This window comes from Ovis canadensis, chromosome 24 (assembly GCF_042477335.2).
Source record: "Ovis canadensis isolate MfBH-ARS-UI-01 breed Bighorn chromosome 24, ARS-UI_OviCan_v2, whole genome shotgun sequence".
In the NCBI taxonomy this organism is placed as follows: Eukaryota; Metazoa; Chordata; class Mammalia; order Artiodactyla; family Bovidae; genus Ovis; species Ovis canadensis.
Genome location: NC_091268.1, coordinates 42,375,728 through 42,395,546, shown reverse-complemented (window position 1 = coordinate 42,395,546; position 19,819 = coordinate 42,375,728). Strand labels below are relative to the sequence as shown.

Below are 19,819 nucleotides of genomic sequence, written 5' to 3'. Positions count from 1 at the left end.
GTTTAGCTTTCTTTGGCGCATACTTATTTAACCTTTTACTGAGAGTTCTACTTCTGTCTTTTTACAGATAATAAACTGAGGCCAAAGTTATATTTCCTATAAATTACAATAACAGACTAGAAAATATACTTGGAGTCCCATTCTCAATAACAACAAAACCCATAAACTACATAGGAATAAAGCTCACACACAAAAAACATACAAATCCTACATAGAGAAAATGGTATCTCTATCCTGAAGGATATAAGACCTAACTGAATGAGGACATACCATGTACCTGAATGGAAAGATACTATTAAAAGCTGTTGATTCTCAGTTTGATCTTTAAGTTCATTGCCATTCAAAAGGATATTTTTAACATAACTTGAAAATCCTAAATTCCTGTGCAATACAGATTTTCAAAAACAGTGGAAGTGATGTATTTAACACTAATTTTTCAAAGACCAAAAATGGAAAAACAAAAATGAGGCCCTATAGTATAAATTGGTACAGCCTCTTGGAAAGATGATTTGATGTTTATCAAAAGTTAAATGCTTTGTGATGTATGTGATCATTATACTGTACACCTTAAACACAGTGCTGTATGTCATAGCTCAGTAAAACTGAAGAGGAAAAAAGAAGCAAGCAAACACATTTTTTTTAAAGTAAAAGGACTTCCCTGGCAGTCCAGTGGTTAAGACCCCTCACTTCCAATGCAGAGGGCATGGGTTTGATCCCTGATTGGAGAACTAAGATCCCACAAGCCATGCAACACAGCCAAAAAAAAAAAAAGCATACACTTTTCGACTCAGCAAATACACCTCAAAGAATTTACACCACACATTTCTTTTTCCAATTCTGTGACAAAACTGAAAACGAAAGATTGTTCAGTGCAGCAAAATGTGTGATGACTGGGAACACCCTCTATGTCCATTACAAAGGACTAAAAGCCACTGTAAAATATATTATGCAACAGTTTTTTTAAAAATTAGGCCTAAAAAAAATAAGAATAAAAATTAGGCTTATCTATCTATGTCGTTGAATAATATCCAAAAAAATGTCAAATGAAAAAGTGAAAGCAGTGTGGTTAGTATCCTCCCATTTCGGCTGAATTACTCATAAGTGCTCAAATTCAAGTGCACGGAGGAGCCTGGTGGGCTGCAGTCCATGGGGTCGCTAAGAGTCGGACATGACTGAGTGACTTCACTTTCACTTTCCTGCATTGGAGAAGGAAATGGCAACCCACTCCAGTGTTCTTGCCTGGAGAATCCCAGGGACGGGGGAGCCTGGTGGGCTGCCGTCTATTCAGACACAACTGAAGCGATTTAGCAGCAGCAGCAGCAGCAGAGTATTTCTAGGAGGATACTCAGGAACTGATTCTGAACTATAAATTCCAACTACTAGAGCCTTTCATAATTATAAGACAAAATAAAGCAAAGGTCACAGTGAACCAGATCCTCCTTTCCACACTGTCACCTGTAGACTTGGGGGCCACCAAGTTGGCAGCCTTAGGAAGTGTCTGGTGTTCAGGCCCCCTCCAGCCCATGTGCTGGTAGCACCTGAAGCAGAAGTAGTAGGTATCACCTTAGTGTCAGGGACCTCACGTCCATTCTCCATAGCAGAACAAGGTAGCCACATGGCAACAGCAGGGACCAGGGTGTAATGGCTGCAGAAAGAGGGCACCAGTTTGACCAAGGACACTCACTGGCCATACTCACACCCAGAGCAGGATAAGCACTGTCCCCGGGCCTCCTTCCTGTCCAGGCTGGGATCAAAGTCTAAGGGTCCAGGAAAGAAACAGACATCAGATTGGGAGATTGAAAGTAGAACTTCTGTTTACTACTGACTTGATTTTTGGCCTCGAGCAAGATGATTTATCTTGGGGGTTGGGGTGGCATCTTTTAAAAATATATTCGTGTAAAGATACCATATGGGCTTCCCAGGTGGCATAGTAGTAAAAAATCATCTATCAAACAGGAGACTCAAGAGATGCAGTTTCCATCCCTGGGTGGGGAAGATCCCCCAGAGTAGGAAATGGCAACCCACCCTAGCATTCGTGCCTGGAAAATCCTGTGGACAGAGGAGACTGGTAGGCTCCAGTTCGTGGGATCACAAAGAGTATTGGGCACAAGTGAGCATGCGTACGTACACACATATACACAAAGAAACCATATACACTAATCGATAGATCTCCCTGGCTATCTATTTGCAATGAAGGATGGAGTGGGTTCCCCAAATGTTTGGAAGAGACCCACAACTCCTGCTCCCTTTCTGGGCCCAGACAATCCGCCCATCGCTTGGTCCCCCTTCTCTGACACCCCCAGCATCCTATACCCAAGTTCCTGCTCCCTGAGGACTCAGGGACTTTCAAAAAAATTAACAGTGTTAGTAAAATAAAATTCATGGAGAAGGAAATGGCAGTCCACTCCAGTATTCTTGCCTGGAAAAGCCCATGGACAGAGGAGACTGGTGGGCTGCAGTCTATGGGGTTACATGACTGAGCACGCACACACATGAGGCGGGTGGAGGGAGATGGGTTGGTAGCAATAAACTGGCAAAACTAAAAAAAAATTAATATACCCTACAATTAACCTGTCTGAAGTATATAATTCAGGGGATTTTAGTATATTCACAGAGTTATGCAATCATCATGATCTAATTTTGGAATATTTTCATACCCTCTAAAAGAAACTCCATAGCTGTCACTTCCTATTGATCCCAAGCCCCCATTCCCTGACAATCCTTTACCCTCAGCGCTAGGCAATGGATAATTTGCTTTCAGTCTCTCTAGATTTGCCTGTTGTGGACATTTCATGTAAATGTAGTCATACAATATGTGGTCTTTTGTGACCAGTTCTTTTACTTAGCATAACATTCTCAAGGCTCATCCATGTTGTACTGATAGTTTGATCAGTTCTTATTTCCTTCTTATTGTCAAATAATATTCCATTGTATGGATATACTACTCTGTTTATCCATTCATCAGCCAAAGGACATTTGGGTTTCCATTTTGGTTTATTATGAGTAAGGCTGCTGTGAACATTCATGTACAAGTTTTTGTGTGGACATCTTTTTAAATTCTCTGTGTATATATCTAGGGATAGAATTGCTGGATCATATGGTAACTCTATGTTTAACCATTTGAGCAACTGTCAGGCAGTTTTCCAAAGTGACTGCACCATTTTACATTCCCACCAACAAGGTATGAATGTTCCAATTTCTCCACATCTTCATCAACAGTTGTTATTATCTGTCTTTTTTATTACAGCCATCTTAGTAGGTGTAAATTCGTGGTTTTGATGTGTATTTTCCTGGTGGAAAATGATGTTGAGGATCTCTTCATGCACTTATGGGGCATCTGTATATCATCTTTGGATAAATGTCTGTTCAAATCCTTGGCCCACTGTTTTCACTGGATTGACTCTGTTGAGTGGTTAAGACTTATGTATTCCAGATACAAGTTCTTTATGATTTGCAAAACTTCCTTTCCATTGGGTGGGTTGTCTTTCTACTTTATTGATGGTACTCTTTGAAGCACATTTTTTTTATTTTGATGATGTCCAAATTGTCTATTCTTTTTCTTATTGCTTATTGTTTTGAGAGGGACTTCCCATGTGGCATTAGTGGTAAAGAACCTACTTGCCAATGCAGGAGACTTCAGAGACATGGGTTTGATCCCTGGGTCGGGAAGATCCCCCAGAGGAGAGCACGGCAACCCACTCCACTGTTCTTGCCTAGAGAATCTCATGGACAGAGGTTACTGTCCATGGGGTTATAAAGAGTCAGAGATGACTAAAGCCACTTAGCACCACGCACTCACGCATGTGTTTTGAAAGCCATATCTAATAACCCATTTTCTAACCCAAGGTCATGAATATTTATGCCTTTGTTTTCATCTTAGAGTTTTATAAACATTTACAAAGTTTATAACTTAGTTATAAACTTTATAACTTAAAAGTTTAAAATGCATAAAAGTTTTTTTTAAATAAAGTTTTTATAGCTAAAAGCTCTTCTGTTCAGATTTTTGACCCACTTTGAGTTAATTTTTGTATATGGTTTGAAGTAAAGGTCCAACTTCATTCTTCTGCATATGGATATCCAACTATCCCAGTTCCATTTGTTGAAAAGCCTATTGTTTCTCTATTGAGTTGTCTTGACTTCCTTGTTGAAAGTAAACTGACTATAAATATGAGGGTCTATTTCTAGACTCTCAATTTTATTCCCTGGGTACATATCATTCTTTATGCCAGTATCACACTGTTTTGCTTACTGTAGCTTGGTAGTAAATTTTAAATCAGGACATGTGAGCCTTCCAACTTGTTCTTTCAAAATTATTTTTGTTTTTCTAGATCCCTTGCATTTCCATATGAATTTTAGGATCAACTTGTCAACTTTCGCTAAAAAGAAAAGGAAGCTGGCTGGGATTCTGATAGGGATTGCACTGCCTCCATAGATCAATTTGAGTGTTTTATAGTTTTCAAGAGTATAAGTCTTACATTTCTTTTGTTAAATTTATATAGAAGTATTCTTTCCTTTTGTTGCTACTGTAAATGGAATTATTTTCTTTCTTTTTTGGATATCTCATTGCTACTGATGAGAAATACAATAGATTTCTGTACACTGTTCCTATCTTCTGAAACCTTGCTGAGCTGGTTTATTAGCTCTAATCTTTTTGTGTATATGAATTCCAAAGGACTTTTTATATACAAAATCATGTCATCTGTAAAATGAGGTTGTTTAGTTCTTCTTTTCCAACCTGGATGCCTTTTATTTATTTTTATTGTGTTTATAATTAGCAAGTTAAGAGAATTCCCTCTTATTCCTAGTTTCTTAAGCTTTTTTAAAAATCAAAGTTGTTGGATTTTGTCAAATGTATTTTCTGTGTCTATTGAGATGATCAAAAGATTTTTGTCCTTTATTCTATTAACAGTCTTTATTATTATGACATTAACTGATTTTCAGATGTTAAACCAACCTTGCATTCTTGAGATAAATCTCACTTGTAGAGTCATTTTTATATATTGCTGGATTTTGTTTGCCAGTATTTTGTTGAGGACTTTTACATCTATGTTCATAAGAAATAGTGAGCTGAAGTTTTCTTTTCTTGTGATGTCTTTGTCCCCATTTTGTTATCTGCGTAATTGCAGACAGCCTGACTTCTGGCCCTCACTTTTCTTCTGTCCCAACTTCCTTTAATTCCCTGACTCTGCCAGGACTGTTCCAGGTAGTGAATGCATCTTGGGAATGCAAAATCATAGCCCCCACTGCTAGGGCAATAGCTGACATCACTCCTTATCATGGATTGCAGTCATCATCCCCTCCCCAGCCAAGTGGCTGGATAAATTAGAATTTCTCACAGGAGAAAACTCTACCACCAGGGCCAGAGCAGGGGTAAGGGAAGGCAGCAGACTTTGTAGGTGGGGCAGTGATTCTGGATTCAACCAAGGAAATTTGGTGACTTGTTCTCAGTTACTTATGCATAACCCACTCTCAGGCTTCCCAAATGGTGCTAGTGGTAAAGAACCTACCTGCTAACACAGGAGACTGTAAGAGTCTCGGGTTTGATCCCTGGAGGAGAACATGGCAACCCACTGCAGTATTCTTGCCTGGAGAATCCCATGGACAGAAGAGCTTGGCAGGCTACAGTTTATAGGGTCTCAAAGAATCGGACACAACTGAAGCAACTTAGCACAGACAGACAGCCCACTTCAACAAAAATCCCTCTCCCTGGAGCCTGCCTTCCATTCAAGTCCTAGCCCAGTTCTGACTAATCTCTTACCTGTTCTTTATACTCAGCAGGCTCCAGCCATGCTGACCTTCTGTTGATTTGTTTCTTCTCCGTCTTGGAACCTTTGCACTTGCTCTTTCCTGGGGATGGAACCCATCACCCTAGATTTGCCCATGATGTTTTCTGTTCTTTCACACCTCAGCTCAAATCTTGCTGTTTCTACTGCTGCATAATAAATGACCACAAACTTAACATCTTAAAAACAACATATATTTCTTATCAATGGTTCTGTAGGTTCCGAAGTCCAGGCTCTGACTGGGCTTCTACTTAGTGTCTCACAAGGCTGAAGTCAAGGTCTTGCCCAATGTGAGCTTTTATCTAGAGGCTCTGGCATAGAATCCACTTGCAGACTCACCTGGGGTAATAGAATTCAGTTCCATTTGGCTGTGGTACTGAGGTCCCTGTTTCTTTGTTGGCTGTCAGCCAGAGGTTTGTTCTCAGTTTCTATAGGCTGTCTATATTCCCTGGCTAGGAGCTCCTCACTCTTCAAGGTCAGCAATGGTGCATTGAGTCCTCCTGCTTCAAATTTCTCTGACTTCTGTCTTCCTCTTCTGTAGCTAGCTGGAGAAGCTTCTCAGCTTTTAAGAGCTCATATGATTACGTTTAGCCCATATGAATAATTTAGGACAATCTCCCTGTCTCAACAGATTGGTGAACTTAATTACATCTGCCAAGTCCTTTTTGGCACATAACATTCACAGAGATTAGGGCATGGAATCTTTGGGGGCCATTATTCTCCTTACCACAGTTCACCCTCTAGGCCTCAAAGGTGCACATCTGTCCCACAAGCAAAATGCATTTACCTCCTCCCAGGGTCCCTAAAAGTCTCATCCCATGGCAGCATCAAGTCAGAGTTAAAAAAAAAAAAAAAAAACTCATAAATCTCATCAAAGCAAAAGTCCCAAATCTCATTATCTAAATTAGATGCAGATGAGGCTCTGGGTATAATCCATTCTGGATTCACAGTTCCTCCCATCTGTGGACCTATGAATCTAAAAAAAACAAGTCATGGGAACTTCCACGGCAGTCCAGTGTTTAAGACTCTGCGCTTCCAATGCAGGGGGCTTAGGTTCAATCCCTGATTGCGGAATGAAGTTCCCACATGTTGCACCATGCCACCAAAAAAGAAAAAGAATGAAACAAGTCATGTACTCCAACATGCAATGCTGGGACATGCATTTTTTGTTGTTTAGTCTCTAAGTTGTAACCCACTCTTTTTCAACCCCATGGACTGTAGCCTGCCAGGCTCCTGTCCATGAGATTTCCCAGATGAGAGTACTGGAGTATGCTGCCATTTCCTTCTCCAGGGGATCTTCCTGACCCAGGGATTGAACCTGTGTCTCCTGCACTGGCAGGCAAATTCTTTACCACTGAGCCACCAGGGAAGCCTGGGACATGCATCAGGTAATAGTAATAGACATTCTGGTTAAAAAAGAGAAGAAATGGAAAGCAAAAAGGAGTCATTGATCCAAAGCAATTTCAAAAACCAGCTGAGCAAATTTCTTTAGCTTTCCAGGCCTAAAAACAATCCTCCATAGTTTTATTCTGCTTTCTGAGCTGTCAGTTCTGCTCTTTGAATTAGTCACCTTCCCTAAGGAGCCATTCCTGACTATCTTTTACAACAGCCCCTGTAATTTTTTTGTCACAACACACTGATTAATTTTTTAATAACATATCCTGGTTTGGGGATGTCTTGACTATTTGTTTATTTTTAATATTTATTTGTTCACTTTATTTATTTGGCTGAGCCAGGTCTTAGTTGTGGCCTGAGGGACCTTTCTTGCATCACGCGGAACCTTTCTCTGCTGGGGATTAGCTCCAGAGCACGTGGGCACAGTAGTTGTGGCTTGCAGGCTTAGTTGCTTTCAGGTATGTAGAATTTCAGTTCCTTGATGAGGGACTGAACTCATGCCCCCTGCCTTGGAATTGCAGACTTAACCACTGGACCATCCAGGAAGTCCCACAAAGATGAGTTTTAATGAAACTTCGTGGCTTAAGGGTCTTGTCAGTTGCATCTTTCACTGGTTAAAAATTTGGATCAGGGAATTCCCTGGGACTCTTCACTCACACTGCAGGGAGCACAGGTTCAATCCCTGGTAGGGGAACTAAGATCCTGTATGCTGCACAGCACAGCCAAAAATGCATTCTTTTTATCATTTGCCTGGAGTTTCTATATTCTCTTCCATTTCTGCTTAAAAAGTGGCCAATTATTTTCTGAATCATCTTTCTTATAGTAACTTGTCAGATGCACCCAACAGCAACCAGGGCATGCTACTAATATTCTTTCCCCATTTTTTTGCCTAAATCTCTAAACTCAGTTGGACATTATTTGTACTCTTAGTTCTATTTCCAGCTTACAGTTTAAACAAATGCTAGTTTCCTCACCAGCCACTGTCCAGATCCAAAGTTAATGACACACAACTCAGGTTTTTCTTTTTATTGTAGCAACACCTCACTTCTGGCTACTACCTCTGTAACAGCTGACTAGACTTATGATAATGTGGTAAAAACCAACCTCCAAATATCAGCGCTCCCAGCAGGAGAAGTTTCTCATTTACATTATACCTCATTTTACAGGTGGGCTACAGATCAGCTTCATGTCCTGTTAATTCTGGGTTCCAGGCTGAAGAAGTCTTCATCTGGCAATTGATAGGTTCGTGGCAGAGGAAAAAGAGATGGGAAACCGCCAGACTACTCATTGGTGCTTAAAGCTTCTACTTGGAAGTGGTGTCTTAATATCTACTCAGATTCGAAAGCATGTTATATAGCCAAGCCTATTGTAAGTGGGCATGAATGTATAATCCTCCTCATGTGAGGGGCCCAATAGGAAGAACAGCATATATTTGGAACAACAATAATCTACTACAGGGCTGTACCAGAAACGTCAATCACTGAGCTCAACCATTCTTCCTTCACACACACTGTGCTGACGTGTTTTGTACCTTGTAACATCTCTCATACGTCCTGTGTATTCGCTAAGTCACTTCAGTCATGTTCAACTCTTTGCGACCCTATGAACTGTAGCCCACCAGGTTCCTCTGTCCCTGGGATTCTCCAGGCATACACCTTGGTCAAGGGTAAAATCTTGACTCAAGGTCAAGGTCAGACAATTCCCAAGTAGGTCAATGTAACTTGACCTAAATCAATCAGGTCCCTTTTCTTAAGAATCTGAACCATGAAATATTCAGTGGGTGAGGAATAAGTGGAGAAGGCTACAGCTGAAAGGTTGTGATACAAGATGGATTTGGAAAAGCCACAACTCACGCAGACCATGTTCCTTGAAAGTTGGGCTGACAGCAGCACCCAAGCCAGGATTTCAGTGAAAAAACCTTCCCATGGCCCCTCACTCAGGTTGATTTCTCTCACAGAAGGGGTATACACAAGGGAACTTGTAAAACCTCCACTTCCTGGGTCCACTTGCCTACTAGGTCTGCTCCAAACCTGCCACTCACCTGTTCAGAAACCTTCCATAGGTCCCCACAGCCCACCGGAAAAGTTCAAATTACTGAACCCGCCATCCGAGCCCTTGCTTGGCCGTCTAGCCAACTCTTCTGAGAAGTTCTGGATGGCGTCCTGAGACAAGTAAGCAGCCTTTCGGGGGTGGCGCTGTCCAGCACTGCCAAGCAGAAGGCACATGCTCTACATGGACACCCAGCTGCGTAAACGTGGCAATCTCCGCGTCGGTTTGACAGTCTCTGTCAGATCCCGGTAGGCGCCACGGGTTGTCAACTTCAGTTGATTCTGAAGGCAGAAAAGTGAGAGAGTGGGTAAAGGCGACCAACAGAACAGGATTCCGCTGAAGAAGCAGGCCGTAGGGGAAGAGATGGAGAGTGGAGAATCACGGAAGCCCAGAGTCCAAATCAGTCTTCTGCTGAGGCAGCATCCAGCCAGTCTCGCAGTTTCCCCACTGGGTGGACATCTAGAGTGTTTGCACGCTGCTAAAAACGAGGGGCTTCTTCCTGCAGGCATATAGTTTCTTCTGTACACAGGACACAGGACCTCAAGCAGGACTAAAGCATGGGTACACTCCCAGACTTACTCCCGGACTCTCTAGCAGCCACAAGTTCCGGCTGCTAGGGGGCGGCACCCGGCCACGCCTTCTCGCGTGAGGTCCTGAGCCCCTACCCTCATGGGTCTCTCCCAGGCCAGCCCCCTTCCGCCTTATTAGGCGTTTTGATCACGCCCCTTGCGATCTGTGATCCAATCGCTTTTCGGTGCGACTGCAGTCTCGGCCCCACCCACATCTAATTGCAGTTTAATTCCGGATGCTCACGCCTTCAGGACCTGGAACTTTTAGGTCCGCTGGCCAATCCGAGCGGTCCGTTTTCTAAGTGTCAGCCCGGCCACCCCCTCAGCCACGCCCCGTACGCTCGGTGCCAAGTGTACACCTCGGACCTGGCGCAGGCCCCGCCCAACCGCCGCTTCCGGGCCACAGGGAGTCGTTGCAGGCGGGCGCCCAGCCTCGGGTAGAGGCGGGGCAGGTCCGATCGCACGCCACTGCGGCCCAATCCCGCCCCCTGGTCCCTTCCCCAGCCCGGGTTCAGGAGCGGGGCTGAGTCTGCACCAACTTCCACTGGCTCTTCCACTGGCTCTTCCACCGTCCCTTCCTTTGCTCGCGTCGCCCCGGCTTCCACGTGTGTACCTCGTACTTGGCGGCCGAAGCAAGCGGTACAGTTGGGCAGCCAGGAGCAGCAGCGGCAACCAATGGGATCAAAGGTGGGATGGGACAAGGCGGTTGGAACCCCGCCCCCAGACCTTGGTCAGGGGTCAGGCCCTGCCCCATTCCTACCAGGCTTCGGAGGCAGGAGCCCTGAAACCAAGTGTCTGGGGACGGGCGCTACATCCAGCTCCAGAAACGAGGCATGGGGCTTGGAACTCTAGAAATTTCGAGCTGGAGTCTGGAACTCAGGTGAGTCACAGAAACTCGGCTCCTCAGCCTCCTCTACCCGCTTCAGCCACAAGACCCCTGAGAAACAAGGTGTGGGCTGATTCAGAGTGCCTCCCTCTCTAACCTGAACTCTTATATAAAAGGCAATGCCACACCAAGTCGGGAGAGGGAGCGGTGGGCAGATGACTGCGAGATTGGCATTGACATATATACACTATTGTTTTGGGGTTTTGTTCAGTTGTTCAGTCGTGTCTAACTCTTTGCACCCCATGGACTGCAGCATGCCAGGCTTCCCTGTCACTATTGTTACACTACCGTTACTATGTATAAAATAACTAAGAGAACCTACTGCATAGCTCAGGAAACCCTATTCTTTGCCCTGTAGTGACCTTAAATGAGAAGGAAATCCAAAACAGAGGGGATAAATGTATACATACAGCTGACTCACTTTGCTGTGCAGTAGAACATTGTGCCTGGAAAATCCCATGGACCGAGGAGCCTGGTGGGCTGCAGTCCATGGGGTTGCTAAGAGTCGGACACGACTGAGCGACTTCACTTTCCCTTTTCACTTTCCTGCATTGGAGAAGGAAATGGCAACCCACTCCAGTGTTCTTGCCTGGAGAATCCCAGGGACGGGGGAGCCTGGTGGGCTGCTGTCTATGGGGTCGCACAGAGTCGGACACGACTGAAGTGACTTAGCAGCAGCAGCAGCAGAACACTGTAAAGCATTCCCTTGATCCAGTGATTAAGAATCTGCCTGCCAATGCAGGAAACACGGGTTCGATCCCTGTCTGAGAAGATCCCACATGCTTCGGGGCAACTAAGCCCCAGCACCCTGAAGCCTGTGCTCCACAACAAGAGAAGCCCCAGATAGGAGAAGCCGGTGCACCATAACTAGAGAGCAGCCCCTGCTCCGCAACTAGAGAAAGCCTGAGAGCAGCAACAAAGACCCAGCACAGCCAAAAATAAGTAAGTTAAATGAATGAATACAAAGGAAAGAAAAGGCAATGGTTTTTTCTGAGCACAAGGCCTGGCCTGTTGAACCCTCTGCCTGGCAATCTCTTCACTGATTCTTCCCATAACCAGCCACTGGACTCCTCGCTTCCCATTGGACTCAAGTATGGCCACCTCTGAGACAGGCCCTTCCTTGTCCACTGTATCCAAAGGAACAGACTCAGTTCCTTTTTCACAGTGCCTCTTCTTCTTGGCCTCAGAAATGCCCACAGATGCCACACACATCTCTGTGTCCCAGCCTGGCCTGGCTCAGCCTCACTGTTTTGGGCTTAGGTCCTCACAATGCTCTTTCCCCAGGGACAGTACTGAGTCACACGTCAGTGTCATCTCTTCCAGGCCCCACCCATTCTCGTGGAAGAGTAAAAGGGAGCTGCCAGCCTGGCGTGGTCACCTGAGACAGTCTGATTTGAGTCTGTCTGCCTGGGCTGGGTCTGTCCTCCAGGGTGGCTGGGAGGTGGAGAGGCTGGACACCTGAAGGCCCTGGACCAGACTTTTCAAGGACACGCGTGCACAGGGGAATCTCCAAGCTTTTTTTTTTTTTTTTTAATTTCTTACAAAACCACGTCTCTGCCAAACAGGACACTGCAGGCCTTCCCCCAGGCACTGTGACCCAGGGGTGAGGCCCCCATGGATGAGTGGCTGCTGACCCCAGAAGAACTGTCTGCCTCTCTGCACAAGGCCACTGTGAGGAAGGGGTCTGGCTGGAGGCTCTGTCCAGCCCATCCCCAGCTGCTGGGAGAGAAGGCAGACCCTGGGTCCCTGGTGCTGTTAGTGTCTGCAAGGGAAGGTGGCAGAAGAGGGTCTGAGAGGAGGAGAAAAGGCTGGGGTCGGGTATGGGGCAGGCCAGGGGGCAGGCCCATGGTATCTCACCAAGAATATGCGGTGCTGTCAAATCAACGAGATGACAATGATGACCACCAGAATGAGGACAGTGATGGACAGACAGATGGCAATAAAGACTTTCTTCTGTGGGAGAGGAAGAGGGGTGGGGGGGTGGGTGTCAGGGAAACTCAGGAGTGGAGGGAGGGCCACCCAGGGGGAGGGGTGGCGGGGGGAAGGGCGGAGGCTCACCTTGCGCGCCTTCTTCTGGTTCTCCAGCGCCACCTTGACATGTTCCTGCCCACGTTCCACATAGTCGGCTGAGCTCAGAATGTTCTTCTCAATTCGGTTGATCATCTCCCCCTGCTCAGAAGAGGAGGCGGTTCAGGCAGGAAGGAATGACTGGAGGCGGAAGGCCCAGCAGCTCCTCTGCCCACCCCAACCAGAGGACTGAAGGACACTCCTGGCAGAGAACGGTGCACTAAGGAAGAGGTGGACAGGACCGCATCTGCCAGAAGTCCACACGCCTGGGGATGGCTTCCAGGCTCCCTCCTACCGTATGCTCCCTTCTGTCCTGCGCCCTCGCCCCATACAATTTCTACTCGCAGTGCTGGCTGGGAGCGGAGCACCTTGACTGGCTCACAGAGGGTGAACTTTTGTCCCCTCGCAAATCTGTCTGAAGTCCCTTGTTCTTTAGGCCTGTCTCCCAGCTGCCGGAAAGCCCTCCCTGTCGCTGCCTCCTCATGGTACCACCAGGCTTCAGATCCTGGACTCCTACAGAGTGAAATCTCTCCCTCAGGACTCCCAGCTGCAAAAGGGCACTGGGGTCAGCTCCCCCCAGATGGGGCTGGAAGCTCCCCTTATCATGAGATAAGGGCTGGGGGAAGAATACCACCTCCCACCCCATCCTTGTCTACATTTTAGGAGGCAGGCCCCTCTAGGGGGCAACTAAAGAGCTCTTAGGTGCGTAAGAATGGATTCTGTTGCTGGAGGAGCCAGGGTTGGGGCCATACGTGGTGTGGGCTCCGGTTCAAGGGATGGGGTACAAGGTATAGAGCAGTAATCATCTGAGTAGCTAAGGATGAAATCTGGGAACACGGCTAAGGATGGAAGTAAGGGCCAGTCTGGAGGGTAACAAAAGCCCTGGTGAAAGGGGCTAAGTGTGGAAGCAGGCTGGCAGTCAAGACACGCTCTCACATCTGGGGACTGGGTCAAGCCCAGCCAGCGGCCTCAGGCACCCACCTGCATCTCCACTTCAGTGGCCAAAAAAGTGAAAATCTCATGAAGTTCACGGATACTGCGTTCCAGCTGCTGGATCTCGCTGTGTCGGGCCGAGATCTCATTTAGGGCCTGTCGAGTCACTTGTGTGTCCTTCAGGATCTGCAGAGTGGACAGGAGCGATGGGACAGGTCACAAGGAAATCAGCGGCACGTGTAGAAGTTCCTGTTCAGCTTCGGGGCAGCCCTCGGGCCTAGAACTGGGGCCCAGGCCTTAATGAGGGATGCCAGGCAGGCTAATATGTTCCATTCTGGGCCTCAGGATTCCCTCCATGAAAAAGGGCCAGGAGGGCTTCCCTGGTGGCTCAGTGGTAAAGAACCCGCCTGCTAATCCATGAGACACCAGTTCAATCCCTGATGGGAAAAGATCCCACCTGCTGCGGAGCAACTAATCCTGCGCGCCACAACTACTGAGCCTGTGCTCTAGAGCCCAGAACCACAACTACTGAGCTCATGGGCTGTAGGGCCTGTGCTCTAAGAGAAGCCACTGCAAGGAGAAGCCCATGCACCACAACTGGAGAATAGCCCCTGCTCGCTGCAACTAGAGAAAGGCCTGCACAGCAACGAAGACCCAGCACAGCTGAAAATGAATAAATAAAAAAATTTTTTTTTTTAAAGGACTCAGAGAGGATGGGGGGCCCAGCAGAGGGAGCCTGGTGGCGGCCACTCACATTGGACACAAACACCTCGCTCTGCCCGCTGTCCAGCATCTGCTCCAGCTCCTCATCAGACACCATTCCAGCATTTGCTGTGAAGGAAAAGGCCAGGCTCAGAGCCGGTTGGGTCAGCTGACCCTGTGTGCCGGGCACCACAACTCACTGATCTTCAGCTGCCTCCGAATCCGCTCCACGTTCTTCTCCCGGTATTCAGACTGCATTAAGTTGCACTTGTTGATGAGCTCCACGAATTGCTGGGACAGGACCCCGTGCTAAGGAGGGAGAAGAGAAGCTGGGGACCCCTGGGAGGATCCCTGCCTGGTCTGGGCCTCAGCAGCCCCTTGGGTACAATGAGCAAAGAGCATGAGCTCAGAGGTGCCTATGGCCTTGACCTCCTTGAAAGGCTCCCCTGGTCTCTCAAAGTAAAAGCCAAAGCCCTTCCCAGGGACTACAGGGCCCTACAGGACCCGCCCCTTCCCACATTCCCTCTCTCATTTTACGTCCCCACGTCCCCACGCTGTCTCCCTCACTCCTTCCCTCCAATCACAGTGGGCTCCTGACTCCTCCCTGGTCAGAACACAGCCCCACGTCAGGCCTCTGCAGTTGCCATTTCTTCAGCCCAGAATGCGCAAGCCCCACAGAAGCCTGGAAGTCTTTGTTCCAATGTCACCTTCGGAAGTTTTCTCCACCTTGTTGGAACCTGCCTTCTCCCGCTGTTCTCAATCCCTCTTCTCTTTTCCCTTAATACTTCTATTTCTACAATAATTGACTAATTTATTATGGTGACTCTCCCCACTGGAATGAAATCTCCATGAGGACAGAGATCATTTGTTGACAGCTGTTTCCTAAATAGCTAGAAAAGGGTCTGGCATACAGTAGGCCCTCAAAGAATATTAGTGGAATGCTTGCTGAACACCAGCCTCCCTGCTTAGACTAAAGGTGTGCCAGGATTTTGCATTTCCCAAATTTTGCAGGCCCACCTGGGCACTCAGCCTCTCACACAATGACTACCACAAGCCCCCCACCCCCTGTAAATGCCTTCCCTGCTTGTCCATTTTCCTGATGCCTAAAATCTGCTCATTCCTTGGAGTTCCTTTCTCCAGGACACATCTGCTGTCCTGGGTTCAGTTGCACCCTTTCAAGATGCCCAAATTGTGGGGGGGCAGTTCTTGAGGCACTAGCCTACTGTGTTCCCCCCTTTGTTTGGCAAAGTAATAAAACTACTCTTTCCTCCTCTTCCATTAAAAAAAAAATCCCCAAATTGTTTAATCTTCAATCTGGGGTCTTTGCTGATTTCTGGGCCCACCTACTCCAACTCTGACCTCCAAGAACTCCAAACCATGCCTCTCTGGGCACCCAGAGGACACTGCTCAGACCATTTCAAATCTCCTTATTAAGATGATGATTCAGTGACCTTCCCCACACACACACACCAGGGAAGTTCCTCTTCCTGACTTCTTGAATTCTGTCCTTGGGGCAGAGGATGTCCTCATCACATGGGTAGGAAACCACCCAGTCACTTGACTGCACCCTTTTTTTCCCTGGGCAGAGCCATTAACTACCAAGTCCTACCTGAGTAATGTCTTTGTCATCTATGCAAGCTTAACTCCCCATCTTGGCTTCTAGAAAGTATATCTCCTACAGCCAAGCCCAGATCATGTCTGGGGTCTCAGCAACTTCTCACTGAATGGAGGAGAAGAAGGCAAGGTGTTATAACGGATTGGAAGTCAGGAGACCCGGGTTCTTGACCTTGGGGTAAATCCTTTTTTATCTCTGAGCCTCAGTTTCCTCATTTGGAAAATCATCAGGTTGGATTTAATGATCTCTAAGAGCCCTGCCTTCTTACATCTGCCACCTAATGATCTATTGAACACTTGCTGAAATGTCCTACTTCTGGGAATAATGAACCTACCTGGGTTTTTCTCATTCTTGTGTTGACGGAGTTATAATTCTCATCAGCTTCCTCCTTCTGGGGCTCTATGGCTGTGGAAAGACACAGAAGTATTGGTAGAGGAGGGGGTTTGACCTCTGGCTTCTGAAATTCATTTGGGGACTGGGACCCAGCCATGCAGCCATACAATAGAGAGAGATACAATATCTCCACAGAGCTTTTTTTTTGAAATAAAATTCATCATAAATGACTACTCTTGAGCCTCTGACAGGCAAAAGTATATTTTTCTTTGCAATAAATACATCAGAGAATTCCCACATGTTTGGAGAAGCTTCCTAACAAAACCCACATCTTCCCACCCAAAGAATACACACTGGGCAGCAAGAATTGTAGGAGTTCAGATGATCCTTGCACAACTGTGGGTCCACTTATACCTGAATTTTTAGAAAATAAATGCATACTACAGTACTACACAATCCATGATTGCATGAATCCACCCTTGCAGAACCTGGGATGTGGACGGCAGACTATACAGTTATATGCAGATAACGACCTGAAGGTGGAGGTAGCAACGCTAACCTCTGCCTTGGACAAAGATCAAATGGAAATGGTTTCATTATAAATAAGGGAACTTGAGAGGCAGGCATATGCTGTGGAAAGAACTTTGGACCGAAAGCCAGGAGATGGAGATTCTAGACGTTGGCCTGCTGTGTGACCTGGATATATATCACTGGCCTCTCTGGACCACACACTGCCCAGAAATACCAGGAGTTGGGCAGGATCAGAGGAAAGTATCTGGCTAAGGTCCTAGGAGCTCACCCTTCAGCTGCGCGCGGATGTCCCTCCCTAGCTGTTTGATCTCGTCACGCAGGTTCTGCAGGTCCTGCTTCATGCCTAAACAAGAGAAAGCCATGATGCCCAAATAGCAACCTCTACCTCAACAAATCTCCCTGGCCACCACCTGTGTAGAACTACAACCCCCACAAGCCCTCCAGCTGAGCATGCGTTCTGCACCCGGGGTTTCACTCACTCTCCTCGGGAAGGGGCGTGGCCAGGATGGTGACCTGCTGCTTCTCCAACTCTCGGACTTTATTCTCTAGCTTGACGATAGTCTGCCGAATTGTCCGAACCTGGGGACGATGACCGAGAGGGCTGAGGGAGATGTGGGCGCTGCTCCAGGCTGCTCTGCTCCTCGGGCCCTCCAGGCCCCTCGTGAATCCAGGCCGAGACTCCAGCCTCTTACCTTCTGGAAGAACTCATCGTCCGGGCTCCCCAGCCGTGCAGTACCCGGGTGTACCACCAGCGCGACTCGCTCCTTGTCTTCATCGTCCGAGCTGTCATCCCCCTGCCAGGGCCGGGGTCACTGGCATCACTTCCTTGCTACTGCTCTCCCCCAGTAGAACTCACGGGCTTCCGGGACTTTCCTTCCTAGCCCACAGTCATCCCTCCCGGCCCCGAGGACCAGGAGTCCTGCATTCCAGTAGACCCCATCCCGTCCACCCGTCCCCAACCCTGCTGCGCCAAATTCTCACCTGCCTCAGCTCGTGGGTCCTGTCCCGCATGGCGGCCCGAGATCCCTCTCGCCGGCGCCGGAGCCCGGCGGGCCTCAAGATTCTAAGTTTGGAACTCCCGTACCCAACTCACACTCTGACACTCCCCTCCGCCCTCACCCTGCAGGCCCCAAACCCTCCCCCAAGAGTCGCTAGAGGCTCTGTCCCTGGCACCATTCACAGTTTCAAAGGGAAGGAGCCGACCTCGGGGACCCCCAAGATTCCACAGGTTGGAATTCCCTTTTCTTTCCCCCCGCCCTCTCCTGTAGCCTCAGCCCCGCCCCCTCTGGAAAGACTGGAGCATGCGCACCGGATCGCGTCCCTTCCCCACCCCAGGGAAAGGCCGAGGTCGGAAGCTTCAGTGCCCCGAACGGAAGCGAAATTGCCAGGACGTGAGAACCCGCCCCCTTTGCCGGAACTATCGCATCTTCCAGCGGAAATCTAGTTGCCAAAAGGGGTGGGAATGCGTCATTGGTACGTGATCTGTGAGGCCCTCTCATTTCGCATCACCCCATAGTGCAAACCCCCCCGCGCGCGTCATGTGACCGGCCTGGTCCCAACCTCTCAGACCACGGAACGTGACGCTTCGACTGTCACATGTCTCGGCCCTGTCAACTCCATCTCTGGAACACCCATCTCCCCACGACGTCCTCGGCACCCCGCGCCCGAGTTACCTCTCTTCAGAACCCCCGCGAGGCGGGGAGGGGGCGCTGACTACCCCCAGAGACAGTGGGTGGTAGGACCCAGGCTGAATCCGGCTTCCTTTCTTTTGGGTCCGCGAGTGTGGGCAGACTGAGGACTTAGAATTTGGAGCTGTCAACATCATGAGACCTTGAAATTCAGAAAAGAATAAGATCCAGCGTCAGAGACTTGCGAGATTTTGTAGGCAGAGCATCTGGGGGTGGGAAGTGACCTCACCCGAGGCGGAACTCTCTTCTCCCGCATACTCCTGGCACAGTTTCTGACAGGTGGGCGGCTGGCTGGCGCCCGGCTTGAACACTGCAGTCCCGCTGCACTCACCACCTTTGAGCAGGGCATTTCAGGGCAGCTCGGGCTTAGAAAAAAGTCTGTTACATTGAGCAGCATGTCACTTAGACAACCCCCTCCCCAGACCCCCACCTTGCACTGGGGGTCTACCCTCTGGAACCCACAAAAATATTCCATATTATCGTGGCCTGTGAGTTACTAAAGTGAGGGCATGATTGTGGACAGAGGAGCCTGGAGGGTTACAGTCCATGGGGTCACAAAGAGTCGGACACGACTGAGTGACTAACACACACAAATTGTAGCCCACCAGGCTCCTCTGCCCATACAATTTTCCAGGCAAGAATACCAGAGCGGGTTGCCATTTCCTCCTCCAGGGGATCTTCCCAACCCAAGGATCGAACCAGCATCTCTTGTGTCTCCTTCACTGGCAGACAGATTCTTTACCACTGAACCAACTAGGAACCCCAGCACATGTTAGGCCCTCAGTAAATATTTGTTGATAGAGTCTTAGCCTCTTATATAACTGAAGATGAAGCTTATGATTCCCTGGTCTTCTCTTTTATGCTTCAGGCTTTTGGTGACACTTCCCTAACCCTAACCCTGTAGACATTTATTCATTCAGTGGATATTTATTGTATGGGCCAGACACTGTTTTAGGGCCAGAGATATAACAGGGCAGACAAGAATGGCTTGCCCTTTTGGAACCCACCTTCTATAGAAGGATGCCCCAAAGTCACTCAGTGAGTCTCAGAATAGTTGAGAGGAATATTAGTTCTCCTGGATCCCAGGATGTCAACAGCCCGGGTGTCTCTGCCAGGGATTCCATGCTGCTACTCCTCCAGGGTCTTTCTTCCTCTTTTCATCTCCTGAGCCCCACCGTGCACCAGATCCTTGCCAACTCCTGCCCATCTCTCATGTCTTCACTTGGATCTAACATACCATGTATTTTGCTGATTTGTGTTATCTATTG

At 47.9% G+C, this 19,819-nt stretch overlaps 1 protein-coding gene and 1 long non-coding RNA gene across 4 annotated transcripts; one reads left to right on the top strand and one right to left on the bottom strand.

The window, feature by feature from the left end:
- Nucleotides 1-7: 7 nt before the first annotated feature.
- STX4 (syntaxin 4) lies at nucleotides 8-18,750 on the bottom strand. 3 transcript variants are annotated; one of them, XR_011252791.1, is made up of 12 exons: nucleotides 17,845-18,398; nucleotides 17,556-17,657; nucleotides 17,343-17,442; nucleotides 17,132-17,206; nucleotides 16,334-16,404; nucleotides 14,585-14,693; nucleotides 14,437-14,513; nucleotides 13,731-13,868; nucleotides 12,741-12,851; nucleotides 12,540-12,635; nucleotides 9,220-9,508; nucleotides 8-1,757 (listed from the first exon to the last, which is right to left on the bottom strand). XR_011252791.1 is itself a non-coding variant. In XM_069570916.1 (11 exons), exons 1-10 carry the CDS (start codon nucleotides 17,872-17,874, stop codon nucleotides 12,558-12,560), a joined length of 891 nt encoding a protein of 296 aa, XP_069427017.1. In that variant the 5' UTR covers nucleotides 17,875-18,398; the 3' UTR covers nucleotides 8,190-9,508; nucleotides 12,540-12,557. The 3 variants fall into 3 exon arrangements, 2 of the variants coding, with proteins under 2 accessions (XP_069427017.1, XP_069427016.1); XM_069570916.1 differs by lacking the exon at nucleotides 8-1,757 and having other exon boundaries at nucleotides 8,190-9,508; XM_069570915.1 differs by lacking the exons at nucleotides 8-1,757; nucleotides 9,220-9,508 and adding an exon at nucleotides 11,650-12,444 and having other exon boundaries at nucleotides 17,845-18,750.
- Nucleotides 10,127-15,697, top strand: LOC138429415 (uncharacterized). Its single transcript, XR_011252792.1, has 2 exons — nucleotides 10,127-10,676; nucleotides 11,425-15,697. It is a non-coding gene; the product is annotated as an uncharacterized lncRNA (long non-coding RNA).
- Nucleotides 18,751-19,819: the final 1,069 nt, after the last annotated feature.

Excerpts from the sequence above, each read along its gene's own strand:
- STX4 (XM_069570915.1), bottom strand. The coding sequence starts at position 17,874 with ATGCGGGACAGGACCCACGAGCTGAGGCAG. Across the intron at positions 17,658-17,844 it reads GGACCCACGAGCTGAGGCAG|GGGGATGACAGCTCGGACGA; the intron begins GTGAGAATTTGG and ends CGGCCCTGGCAG. Across the intron at positions 17,443-17,555 it reads ACGATGAGTTCTTCCAGAAG|GTTCGGACAATTCGGCAGAC; the intron begins GTAAGAGGCTGG and ends CATCGTCCCCAG.